The sequence below is a fragment of the Phyllobates terribilis genome, unplaced genomic scaffold (assembly GCF_046119375.1).
Source record: "Phyllobates terribilis strain yellow unplaced genomic scaffold, ASM4611937v1 Scaffold_3__8_contigs__length_932513732, whole genome shotgun sequence".
In the NCBI taxonomy this organism is placed as follows: Eukaryota; Metazoa; Chordata; class Amphibia; order Anura; family Dendrobatidae; genus Phyllobates; species Phyllobates terribilis.
The window spans coordinates 510,974,926-510,988,551 of record NW_027362763.1 but is presented as its reverse complement, the minus strand read 5'-3'; the positions used below and the strand labels follow the sequence as shown (position 1 = coordinate 510,988,551).

Genomic DNA, 13,626 nt, shown 5'->3' with positions numbered 1-13,626 from the left:
CTCCCAGAGCTGTTGCTTAGATGTGAACTGCCTCCCACCATCATAGACACTCCTTTTGATGATGCTCCAGAGGTTCTCAATGGGGTTGAGGTCAGGGGAGCATGGGTGCCACACCATAAGTTTGTCCTCTTTTATGCCCATAGCAGCCAGAGATGCAGATGTGTTATGTGCAGCATGAGACGGGGCATTATCATGCATGAAAATGATCTTGCTGCGGAATGCACGGTGCTTCTTCTTGAACCATGGAAGGAAGTGCTGTTTGAGAAACTCAACATACATTATGGAGTTCATCTTTACCCCTTCAGGGATCCTAAAAGGGCCGACAATCTCTCTCCCCATGATTCCAGCCCAAAACATTACTCCACCTCCTCCTTGTTAGCGCCGTAGCCGTGTTTGCATGGGGTGTCCATCAACCAGCCATCCTCCACTCCATCCATCTGGACCATCGAGATCATTTCATGCATGATAATGCCCCGTCTCATGCTGCACATAACACATCTGCATCTCTGGCTGCTATGGGCATAAAAGGGGACAAACTTATGGTGTGGCACCCATGCTCCCCTGACCTCAACCCCATTGAGAACCTCTGGAGCATCATCAAAGGGAGTGTCTATGATGGCGGGAGGCAGTTCACATCTAAGCAACAGCTCTGGGAGGGTATTCTGTCCTCATGCAAAACAATTAAAGCAGAAACCATCCAAAACCTGACAAATTCAATGGACGAGAGAGTTCAGAAGCTCCTTTCGAACAAGGGGTCCTATGTGCAAATGTAACATCACCTAGAATAAAGTTTTGAGTTGAAAACTGTTTGATTTCAGTTTGTAATAACCTGCTAATACTTATAATTTCAAAAATTACCATTTTTTTGTTCTTTATTAAAATGAAAAGGTTAAAAACTCTGCTGTGCATAATAATTTGGAACATGCATTTTGAGTGCAGTTTGAGTTTTTTATTTTTTTTTAAATATACTGTTATCATAGGCAGTTTGTACAAAAAACTTTCAATTGTACTCTAATAGTTATTTGACTGGAAAATTACAATGACTGCAATTCATATAGGTAATTTGGGAAAATCTGAGAAAATATTATTTGCATAATAATTTGGAACACAGTGTATATATATTTATGTCTGTTTTATGTGTTCAAATATGTACATATGTCTGTATGTGTACTTATCTGTGTATCTGTTTGTGTATGTGCATATCTGTGTACCATGTGCATGTCTGCTTACCGTGTGCGTGCATGTCTGCTTACCGTGTGCGTGCATGTCTGCGTACCAAGTGTGTGCATGTCTGCGTACTGTGTGTGCGTGCATGTCTGCGTACTGTGTGCGCATGTCTGCGTACTGTGTGTGCATGTCTGCGTACTGTGTGTGTGTGCATGTCTGCGTACTGTGTGTGTGCATGTTTGCATACTGTGTGTGTACATGTCTGCGTACTGTGTGTGTGCATGTCGGCGTACTGTGTGTGTGCTCATGTCTGCATACTGTGTGTGTGCGCGTGTCTGCATACTGTGTGTGTGTGCATGTCTGAGTACTGTGTGCGCATGTCTGTGTACTGTGTGCTCATGTCTGCGTACTGTGTGTGTGCGTGTGTCTGCGTACTGTGTGTGTGTGCATGTCTACGTACTGTGTGTGTGTGCGTGTCTGAGTACTGTGTGTGTGCATGTCTGCGTATTGTGTGCGCATGTCTGCGTACTGTGTGTGCGTGTGTCTGCGTACTGTGTGTGCGCGTCTGCGTACTGTGTGTGTGCGCATGTTTGCGTACTGTGTGTGTGCGCGTATCTGCGTACTGTGTGTGCGCGTGTCTGCGTACTGTGTGTGCTTGTCTGCGTACTGTGTGTGCGCATGTCCGCGTACTGTGTGTGCGCGTGTCTGCGTACTGTGTGTGTGCGCGTGTCTGCGTACTGTGTGTGCGCGCGTGTCTGCGTACTGTGTGTGTGCGTGTCTGCATACTGTGTGTGTGCATGTCTGCGTACTGTGTGTGTGTGCGTGTCTGCATACTGTGTCTGTGTTCATGTCTGTGTACTGTGTGTGTGCGTGTCTGTGTAATGTGTGTGTGTGTGTGCGTGTCTGCGTACTGTGTGTGTGTGCATGTCTGTATATATGAAGGATGAGGGGACAGCCTGGGCCCTGTGTACTATACCTATATTTCTCCGCCTTAACTGTGCATCATGAATGTTGGTATGTATTAAAGGGCCACTGAGACTCTTTCGCCCGGGACCCACGAAAACCTGGAGTCGGCCCTGGTTGATAGCAATGATGGAGGAGGGAACGTCATGTGACACTCTCTCTCTCATTATTCCTCCTCTGCGTCTGACGCAGCAGTGTGATGACGCTCCACGCTCTGCGAGACAGTGGAGCTGGCAGCTGCTGAGGTGATGACAGAGATGCGCTGCAGAGACTGAAGCAGCGGGGAATGAGGAGTGGTAAGTATGTATTTATTTATAAATCAGTGAGTACTGATAAAACTGGAGTACTGGGGGTTGCATTGTACCCTATGGTGGGGGGTAAGCTGCATTTTACCCTATGGGGGGGTGCATTATACTGCATACAGGAACATGGGGTGCATTATTCTGTGTTGAGGACCATTGGGAGTGCATTATACTGCGTGGAGGACCATGGGGAGTGCATTATACTGTGTGGAGGACCATGGGCAGTTCATTATACTGTGTGGAGGACCATGACGAATGCATTATACTGCATACAGGACCATGGAAAGAGCATTATACTGCGTAGACGACCATGGCGAGTGCATTATACTGTGTGGAGGACCATGGCGAGTGCATTATACTGTATGGAGGACCATGGCGAGTGCATTATACCGTGTGGGGGACCATGGCGAGTGTCATATACCGTGTGGAGGACCATGACGAGTGTCTTATACCGTGTGGAGGACCATGGCGAGTGTCTTATATGGTGTGGAGGACCATGGCGAGTGCATTATACTGTGTGGAGGACCATGACGAGTGCATTATACTGCGTGGAGGACCATGGGGAGAGCATTATACTGCGTGGAGGACCATGGCGAGTGCATTATACTGCGTGGAGAACCATGACGAGTGCATTATACTGCGTGGAGGACCATGGGGAGAGCATTATACTGCGTGGAGGACCATGGCGAGTGCATTATACTGCGTGGAGAACCATGGCGAGTGCATTATACTGTGTGGAGGACCATGGCGAGTGCATTATACTGTGTGGAGGACCATGGCGAGTGTCTTATAGGGTGTTGAGGACCATGGCGAGTGTCTTATAGTGTGTTGAGGACCATGGCGAGTGTCTTATACGGTGTGGAGGACCATGGTGAGTGTCTTATACTGTGTGGAGGACCATGGCGAGTGCATTATACTGTGTGGATGACCATGGCGAGTGTTTTATACTGTGTGGAGGACCATGGCGAGTGCATTATACTGAGTGGAAGACCATTGTGAGTGCATTATACTGAGTGGAGGACCATGGTGAGTGCATTATACTGTATGGAGGATCATGGCTAGGGCATTATACTGTATGTAGGATCATGGCGAGTTCATTATACTGTGTGGAGGACCATGGCGAGTGCCTTATACTGTATGGAGGACCATGGCGAGTGCATTATACTCTGTGGAGTGTGGAGAGGTGTGGGGCCATTATATTATATGTAGGCCCATTATACTGCATGGAGGGCTGTGTGGGGGTCACAGTTGGGGGATCATACTGTGTTGGGGTCACCATACTTTGCCTTGGGAGTTGAGGTGGGGTACAATAGGGTCATTATACTGTGAATGTGGAGGAATTCACTATGGGGGTATCATACTGTGTTTGGGGACACTTTTGTTGGCATTGTTGGCATCACACTTTATGGGGCAATGAAAAAGGAATCTAGGACTTAAGCAGGAGGAAAATTACTATGTAAAGGCTGGAGAGTTGTGAGATCTGCTCTTCTGTGACCCCGACAATTATTTACTTTTTTTTTTTTGGGGGGGGGGCCCAATTAGAGCTTCTGCTATGGGGCCCCATGATTCCTATGTACACCCCTGCCTAGAACACATTTAGCATCCACATATTTGGCATTTTTGTAGCGATGAGAGCCTGCTTAGTTTATGGGTGCGTGTCTCCAGAAGCACGAGCTGGGCATAATGTATGGGCACTACAACGTACTGGGCACTACAATGTACTGGGAACCTCAATTGCAGTCTCGGCAACAAACATGGAAATCACCCATGAAGTCAAATCATCACTGCACCTGTTGATAACTTCCCAAAGGGGTATAATTTCCAAAATGGGGTCGCTTGAGGGGGAATTTTGCTCTTCTAGCATGAAGGGGCTCTGTATATGGAGTCCGCAAACTATTCTAGGAAAATCTGAGCTCCAGGAGGCAAATAGCGCTCCATCCCTCCCAAGTCTCGCCGTGTGGCTAAGCAGTACTGTACAGCCACATATGGGGCATTTGTACATTCAACAGAAATTGTGGGACATATTTTGGTGCCATTTTTACCCATTTGCCAGTGTGAAAGTGTAAAATCTGGGGCTAAAATTAAATTTTGGTGGTAAAAATTTTATTATTTTTTCTTCATTGCCCAATGGTATAAAATTCTGTGACACGCCTGTGGTGCCAATATGATCACTGGACCCCCAGATGAATTCATTGAGAGATGTAGTTTGTAAAATGGGGTCACTTAAGGGGGGTCCAGCTGATCTGGCACCTCAGGGGCTCTACCAGTGTGACATGGCACCCTCAAACCAGTCCAGAAAAACTCCAATATAGCGCTTCTTCCCTTCTGAGCTTTGCACTGTGCCTCAAGAGTAATTTTCGACCACATATCGGGTATAGGCGTACTCAGGAGAATTTGCACAACAAATTTTGGGGTCCACTTTCTCCTGTTACCCTTGTGAAAATGCAAAATTTGGGGCTAAAAACGGCTCAACGTTATAAACTTCAGTGATTCCCCGGCGCCTGCGCAATAGAACCCTGCGGTGCAGTGCACAGACAGACGGGGCCGGGATGAAGCAAAGCGCTCTATGTGAGCGCCGCTTTGTGCATGCCCAGGAAGTCAGGGAGCACGGTGCACGTCACAGGGCCCTGTGACGTGCAGGGGATGGGGGGAATATGGTAAATAAGCACATAGGCGGGGATTTTGAGGATTAATAAACAGATAAGCGGGGATTTCTTGGTGTCTGCCAAGCTTGTGCAAAACCTAGTTGATAAAAACAGATTTCTCTGCAATTAGACCTCTAGTATGGGCCATACAGGTATGTATAGATTTACTTTTCTATACCCTGTATGCCCATAGTAGAGGTCTGATATCTCCCATGGGGTGACAGATTCCGTTTAAAAGTTTGAAAATTACAAAATTTTCACCAAATTTCCGTTTTTTTAACAAGTAAACGCAAGTCATATTGAACAAACTTTACCACTATCATGAAGTACAATATGTCACGAAAAATAATCTCAGAATCGGGAATTGGATGTTTCGTCCCCAGCAATTTGCCTCCGGGTACATTTCGCCCCCACACATTTCGTCCCCAGCATTTGGCCCCCAGGATGTTTTGCCCCCGCACATCTCACCCCGCACATATCGCCCCCAGGGGGCGAAACGTGAGGGGGCGAAATGTGTGGGGGCGAAATGTACCTGGGGGTGAACAGATGGGGGCAAATTGCTGGGGGAGAACTGCAGGGGGCGAAACTTCCTATAACCCTCAGAATCAGGGGGATTCGTTGAAGCGTTCCAGAGTTATTACCTCATAAAGTGACAGTGGTCAGGATTGTAAAATTTGACCTGGCCATGAAGATGAAAACAGGCACGGGGGTGAAGGGGTTAAGGGTTTATTTTTAATGACATTTTATTTATGTATAGAATTTATTTTTTCTATTCCTGGAGAACCCTTTTATCTGCCAGTGATCTGCTCCTACTGCCACTTTAGCGTTGGCTTTCTTCTGATTTGATACTATCACTGCTCTTTTCTGCGCCTGCCTGTCTATCGCTTTGCCTCTATTCAGTCACTGCTCTGCTTAGCTGCCTGTGAGTTTCTCTTTCTTTTTCAATGGCATTGAACTAACCACCCATACACTAAGTGCTTGGTTTTATAGATCAGCGACATGGCAGAACTATGATGTGGTGCAGGGCCGGCGTCAGCACCCGGGCAAGTGCCGGGGCCCTGAGCAGGCGGAGGGGCCCACTCACTGTCGGGGACCCCTGCGCGCTATGGGACCCATGAGCGGTGCAGTGCCAGCGCCCGCTCCCCCCCCCGCTTGCTCAGGGCCCCGGCACAATACTACAATACTTACCTCTCCCCGTGCCTCCGCAGCAGTTCCGGTGTCTTCCGCATCCTCTGACTGTGACATCTTTATACCGCGCTCTCTCCTGAGCCATCACAGGCAGCGCAGAGCGGAAGGATGCCGGCGATGCTGAGGAGTCCTGACATGAGCAGCGGCCGTAGGTGAGAAGTGAGGTGAGTATTTGTTTTTTAATATATGGAGGCGTGGGGCATTATAAGGGGGGGGAGATGACATCCTGCATGGGGCATTATAAGGGGGGGAGAGATGACATCCTGCATGGGGCATTATAAGGGGGGGGGAGATGACATGCTGCATGGGGCATTATAAGAGGGGGTGACATCCTGCATGAGGCATTATAAGAGGGGGTGACATCCTGCATGGGGCATTATAAGAGGGGGTGACATCCTGCATGGGGTATTATAAGAGGGGGTGACATCCTGCATGGGGTATTATAAGGGGGGGTGACATTCTGCACAGGGCATTATAAGAGGGGGTGACATCCTGAATAGGGTATTATAAGAGGGGGTGACATCCTGCATGGGGTATTATATGGGGGGGGGAGGTGACATCCTGCATGGGGCATTATATGGGGGGAGAGGTGACATCCTGCATGGGGCATTATATGAGGGGTGACATCCTGCATGGGGCATTATATGGGTGGGGTGACATCCTGCATGGGGCATTATATAGGGGGAGAGGTGACGTCCTGCATGGGGCATAAAATAAGGGAAGACATCCTGCATGGGGCATTATGTGGGGCGAACAGCCTACATGGGGCATTATGTGGGGGGAACAGCCTGCATGGGGCATTATGTGGGGGGAACAGCCTGCATGGGGCATTATGTGGGGGAACAGACTGCATGGGGCATTATGTGCGGGGAACAGCCTGCATGGGGCATTATTTTGGGGCCATTATTCTGTATGGAGCATTATAAGGGGGCCAGTGTTCTGTACAGAGCGTAATATGGGGGTCAGTATCCTGCATGGAGCATTATTTGGGGGCCAGTATTCTGTATAGAGCATTATAAGGGGGCCAGTATCCTGTACAGAGCGTAATATGGGGGCCAGTATCCCGTATGGAGCATTTTATGGGGGCCATTATTCTGTATGGAGCGATTCACCGGTTTCTGAGCTGTTGTGGAATTTACAATAGATATCGGTCATGTAATGTAAGAAGTGAAATCTTTGGCCTTGTACTATATATATATTTCTCTGCTGTATCTGTGCATCATGAAGCGTGGTATGTGTTAAAGGGGCCCACAGAGACTTTTTCGCCCGGGCCCACAAAAACCTGGAGCCGGCCCTGATGTGGTGCCGCCAGATTGGTCCTCTTCCAATGTGACTCTGCCGTAAAGCTTGTGGAGGACAAACTCTCCTTTCTGCTGGGACACCACCCAGTTTGTCAGTTTTATATCTAGTGGTGCTGATTGGCTAGGAATGTTCAGTGTTATGTCTAGCCCTCTCTGGAATTTAGTTAGGTATCTACCTACACCACCTAGTCTGTACTCTATATTGTAAAAATGCCTTTCTTTAAGCGGTTGTCCAGGCTTGGGACAAAAGGTTTCAGTCACTTTATGCAACTGCAGAGTGCCAAATCGTGACAGTGTGTACACTGCACTGACTCCTTTGGATTCCCCTTTCAATTGGTCATTTGCATACTTTTGCATACTTGCAGTCACGTGCCCACTAGACTAGTCCAGCTTGTCTCAATAGTAGTGAATTGAGAGAAGCAAGATGAGTCTTGTTGGCACATGGCTGCAAGGATGAAAATCATACACACTCAATTGCACCAGGAATATTGGGGAATCATGACAGTGTGTTCACCGCACGTTGTCACAATTTGGCAGTCTGCAGTCACATAAATTAACTGCTGTTTTTATTCCCCAAGCCTGGACAATCCCTTTAACTCCAGATAAGATCTGTATTTCATTTAGGTGGGGAAGGAAGGGTACTATACAATGAAATGAGATAAAGTCCCTCAGAAGGACCAAAAAACCCAAAAAAATTGGCTAAAAAATGTATAAACCTAATGGAAAAAAATAGAAAATGTTCTGGTACAAAATGTTCTATTATTAAAAAAAAAAAAATAACAACGTAAAATTACTACACTTAATTGGTATTGTCACATTCATAATGTTTAGTGCCTAAGCAACACAGGGTTAACGTTAAAAAATGACACGACTTCCATTATGTAAGTACCTTTTCATTTTAGAACAATAAATCTTCCATGTATTTATTTCTAGACATGACACTTCCCATATTAAGATATGTGATGAGGAAAAGAGAAGCGAGATGGTGTCTGTATAGGAGTCTATATAATAGCAGCCATGGCTTTAATGAAGCTGAAGTAATGAAGAAGCTGGCCCAGTACTCGGGAGGGTCTGTTCTGCTTCGTAAAGGAGACGATGGAATAGCAGAACTGTGCATGAATAATCCATCTCGGAAGAACGCAATTACAGGTATATTTATCCACATAAACCTCAGTAACTTGTCAGTGACTGAAATGAGAAATGAACATGATGCTTTTATCGCTTTTCAGAAATATGCAAGTTTCTGCATTGTATATTCTATGTAGCCTCTGTCTATCCCCTTATCCATCTATACTTTATGGACTGCTACTGGACCTTTTATGACCTCCCAGTCTACAGTAGCTTGCAAAAGTATTCACCCCCTTGGCTTTTTACCTATTTTGTTACATATAACCAACAATTGTCCTTTTTCACACAAAAGCCCTAGATACCTGGGCAGGACTTCTTATAAATAGACATTTTTGCACATGAATTTACCTAGGTATATATTTTCAACCCGGTAAAAATCAGAAGTGACCATTAAATTGGAGATAAAAACAATTTTTCATTAGAAATCATGTTTAAAACATAATTAGAAATCAGAGAAAAGTACTGGACAAGATGAAGAGCTGGAGCTACAATTAATAATACTAGCGAAACAGGCAATCAAGAAAAAGGAAATAATGGTTTTATGGGTAATATTACAAACACCTGGGTAGACAACTGGTAATTTTCATTCGTGGAAATATGGCTCATAAAGCCATCAAATAGCTATAAAAAGTGATCAAAATAACAATGAGCAGAAATGCTCTTAATACTTCAAGCTATTTAAAAATTCTTCATAGTGCTTACAAAAATTGACAAAGTAGGTGGTAATAATTAAACCTAACCATCATAGTAAATTATAGTTATTAAATCTGACCAGTAAAGTGGCATATCTTTTAGCAACTATAGAAAACATATATTTGAAAACCAAGTAGAAGGCAACAGTGTCAACCTCAAGTAACTTCAATATTATTCACATAACTAAGGTAGATCATGTGATTATGGCGGTACCGTATCAAATTTAGGCATTATAGATGTAAGAAGTATAAAAGAATATGCCAAATAAGGTGCCGCTACTAGATCAACATGATCAGCCTGGTAGCCTATCTTTGGTTACACAAATATATTAAAGTGTTTAAGTCAGAGATGATACATTGGTCCAATTGCCCATTCAAATACATAACTTCTGACCCTTTTTAGGTAAAAAAATCCATTACCAAGCAATTGCTTTAAGTCAAACACTTGATAAGGAAGGTATAAGGAGTTCCTGCCTTCAGCACCTATATAGTTACATTACAACCTGTACTTTAATATTTTTGTAATCCGATTTATGTGTGATGCATTACCACTAAATAGTCTAAGTTGGTGAAGTGAAGTGAGAAAAATATAGGCATAAATTACATTTATGGGATCAAATAGCTAAAAATTGGCATGTGCATATGTATTCACCCCTTTTGCTATGAAGCTCTAAAAAATTTTTGGTGCAAGCAGTTACCTTCATAAGTCACATGCTTAGTGAAAGGAAGATCACCTGTGTGCAATCTACCTGTCACATGGTCTTTTAGTATATACACCTTTTCTGAAAGGTCACAGAAGCTGCAATACCATTAAGCAAGAGGCACCACTAACAAAACAACACCATGAAGACCAAGGATATCTTCAAACAAGTCAGGGACAAAGTTCTTGAGAAGTACAAGTCAGGATTGAGTTGTAAAAAAATATCCCAATCTCTGATGATCCACTGGAGCACCATCAAATCCATTATCACCAAATCGAAAGAGCATGGAACCACAACAAAACTGCCAAAAAAGGGCTGCCCAACAAAATTCTCAGCCCAGGCACGGAGGGCATTAATCAGAGAGGCAGCATAGAGACCAAAGGTAACCCTGAAGGAGCTGCAGAGTTCCCAAGCAGAGATTGGTAAGCTGTACACTGCATAGAGGTGGCCTTTATGGAAGAGTGGACAGAAAAAAGCCTTTACTTACACACACAAATTTTAAGGCTCGTTTTAACCTTGCCAAAAGACATGTGGGAGACTCCCCAAATGTATGGAGGAAGGTGCTGTGGTCAAATGAGCCCAAAATTGAACTTTTTAGCCACCAAGGTAAACGCTATGTCTGGTGCTAAACTAACACAGATCATCACTCCAAGAACACCATCCCCAGACTGAAACATGGTGGTGGCAGCACGATGCTGTGGGGATGTTTTTCGACATGGACAGGGAAAATGGTCCGAGTCGAGGAGAAAATGGATGGTGCGAAATACAGGGATATTCTGGAGAAAAACCTGTTTCAGTCTGTCAGTGATTTGAGATTGGGACAGAGGTTCACCGTCCAACAAGATAATGACCCAAAGCATACTGATAAAGCAACACTCGAGTGGTTTAAGGGGAAACATGTAAATGTTTTGGAGTGGCCTAGTCAAAGCTCAGATCTAAATCCAATTGGAAACTTTGGTCAGACTTGAAGATTGCTGTTCACCAGATGAACCCATGTAACTTGAAGGAGCTGGAGCAGTTTTGACTTGAGGAATGGATAAAAATCGCAGTGAAAGATGTGGAATGCTCATAGAGAGTTATCCAAAGCGACTTGCAGCTGTAATTTCTGCAAAAGGAGGATTCACCCTCCTAAAGTACTGACTTTAGGAGGGTGAATAGTTATGCACATTGAAGTTTTCAGTTATTTTGTCCTATTTGTTGTTTGCTTCACAAAGAAAAGAAAAGCAAATGTTCACAGTTGTAGGCATGTTCTTTACATGAACTGATGCAAATCCTCAAAAAAACACAGTAAAATTCCAGGTTGTGAGGTAGCAAAACATGAAAATGCCAAGGGGGTGAATACTTTTGCAAACCACTGTAAATCTATAGACATTTACCCCTTCAACCCCAGGCGATTTTTCCCTTTTTTCGTTTTTGTTTTTTCCTCCCCTTCTTCCAAGAGCCATAACTTTTTTATTTTTCTGCCAATATAGCTGCATGAGGGCTAGTTTTTTGCAGGACAAGTTGTACTTTTGAATGACATTAATTTTATCATGTGATGCACTGGAAAGCAGGAAGAAAAATCCAAGTGCATTGAAATTGCAAAAAAAAGTGCAATTCCACAATTGTTTTTTTTTTTTAATTTATTTACCATGTTCACAATATGGAAAAGTGACCAGGCAATATGCTTCCCCAGGTCAGTACGAGCAAGCAGATACCAAAGATTTATAGTTTTTTATCTATTTATGTGGTGAAATACGTAAAAAAAAGAAATATTGCTTTTGTCACCATTTTTCGAGACCCGAAATGTTTTAATTTTTCGGGATATGCGGCTGTGTGAGGGCTTATTTTTTGTGCCCTGAGCTGACGTTTTTACTGATACCATTTTGGTGTAGATACAATGTTTTGATCACCTCACTGCATTTTATTGCAATGTTGCGGCCTAAAAAAACATATTTGATTGTTTTTATTGTTACACCGTTTATCAGATTAATTTACTTTATATTTTAATAGATTAGACTTTTACGAACACAGCGATGCTAAATATGTGTATTTTTTTAAATTGTTTTATTTTTAATGGGGCAAAAGTGGAGTGATTTTAACTTTTTTGTGTTTTTTTTCCATATTTTTAAAACCTTTTTTTTTTTTACTGTATTACAGTGGGTACGGAAAGTATTCAGACCCCTTTAAATTTTTCACTCTTTGTTTCATTGCAGTCATTTGGTAAATTCTAAAAAGTTCATTTTTTTTCTCATTAAAGTACACTCTGCACCCCACCTTGACTGAAAAAAACAGAAATGTAGAAATTTTTGCAAATTTATTAAAAAAGAAAAACTGAAATATCACATGGTCATAAGTATTCAGACCCTTTCCTCAGTATTGAGTAGAAGCACCCTTTTGACGTAGTACAGCCATGAGTCTTCTTGGGAATGATGCAACAAGTTTTTCACACCTGGATTTGGGGATCCTCTGCCATTCTTCCTTGCAGATCCTCTCCAGTTCCGTCAGGTTGGATGGTGAACGTTGGTGGACAGCCATTTTCAGGTCTCTCCAGAGATGCTCAATTGGGTTGAGGGCAGGGCTCTGGCTGGGCCAGTCAAGAATGGTCACAGAGTTGTTCTGAAGCTACTCCTTTGTTATTTTAGCTGTGTGCTTAGTGTCATTGTCTTGTTGGAAGGTGAACCTTCGGCCAAGTCTGAGGTCCAGAGCACTCTGGAAGAGGTTTTCATCCAGGATATCTCTGTACTTGGCCACATTCATGTTTTCTTCAATTGCAACCAGTCGTCCTGTCCCTGCAGCTGAAAAACACCCCCATAGCATGATGCTGGCACCACCATGTTTCACTGTTGGGATTGTATTGGGCAGGTGATGAACAGTGCCTGATTTTCTCGACACATACCTCTTAGAATTATCACCAAAAACTTCTATCTTCGTCTCATCAGACTAGAGAATCTTATTTCTCATAGTCTGAGAGTCCTTCACGTGTTTTTGAGCAAACTCTATGTGGGCTTTCATATGCCTTGCACTGAGGAGAGGCTTCCGTCGGGCCACTCTGCCATAAAGGCCTGACTGGTGGAGGGCTGCAGTGATAGTTGACTTTGTGGAACTTTCTCCCATCTACCTATTGCGTCTCTGGAGCTCAGCCACAGTGATCTTGGGGTTCTTCTTTACCTCTCTCACCAAGGCTCTTCTCCCACGATTGCTCAGCTTGGCTGGACGGCCAGGTCTAGGAAGACTTCTGGTGGTCATAAACATCTTCCATTTAAGGATTATGGAGGCCGCTGTGCTCTTAGAAACCTTGAATAATGCAGAAATTCTTTTGTAACCTTGGCCAGATCTGTGCCTTGCCACAATTCTGTCTCTGAGCTCCTTGGGCAGTTCCTTTGAGCTCATGATTTTCATTTGGTCTGACATGCAATGTGAGCTGCGAGGTCTTATATAGACAGGTGTGTGCCTTTCCAAATCAAGTCATATCAGTTTAATTAAACACAGTTGGACTCCAATGAAGGAGTAGAACCATCTCAAGGAGGATCACAAGGAAATGGACAGCATGTGACTTA

At 44.1% G+C, this 13,626-nt stretch overlaps 1 protein-coding gene across 1 annotated transcript in view; it reads left to right on the top strand.

Annotated features, from left to right (window-relative positions):
• Positions 1–13,626, top strand: part of ECHDC1 (ethylmalonyl-CoA decarboxylase 1) — a 32,045-nt gene that overhangs the window by 2,421 nt on the left and 15,998 nt on the right. The window contains exon 2 of the mRNA XM_073673205.1: positions 8,500–8,715. Coding sequence (XP_073529306.1) covers positions 8,500–8,715 — 216 coding nt within the window. The remainder of the gene's footprint in view (positions 1–8,499; positions 8,716–13,626) is intronic.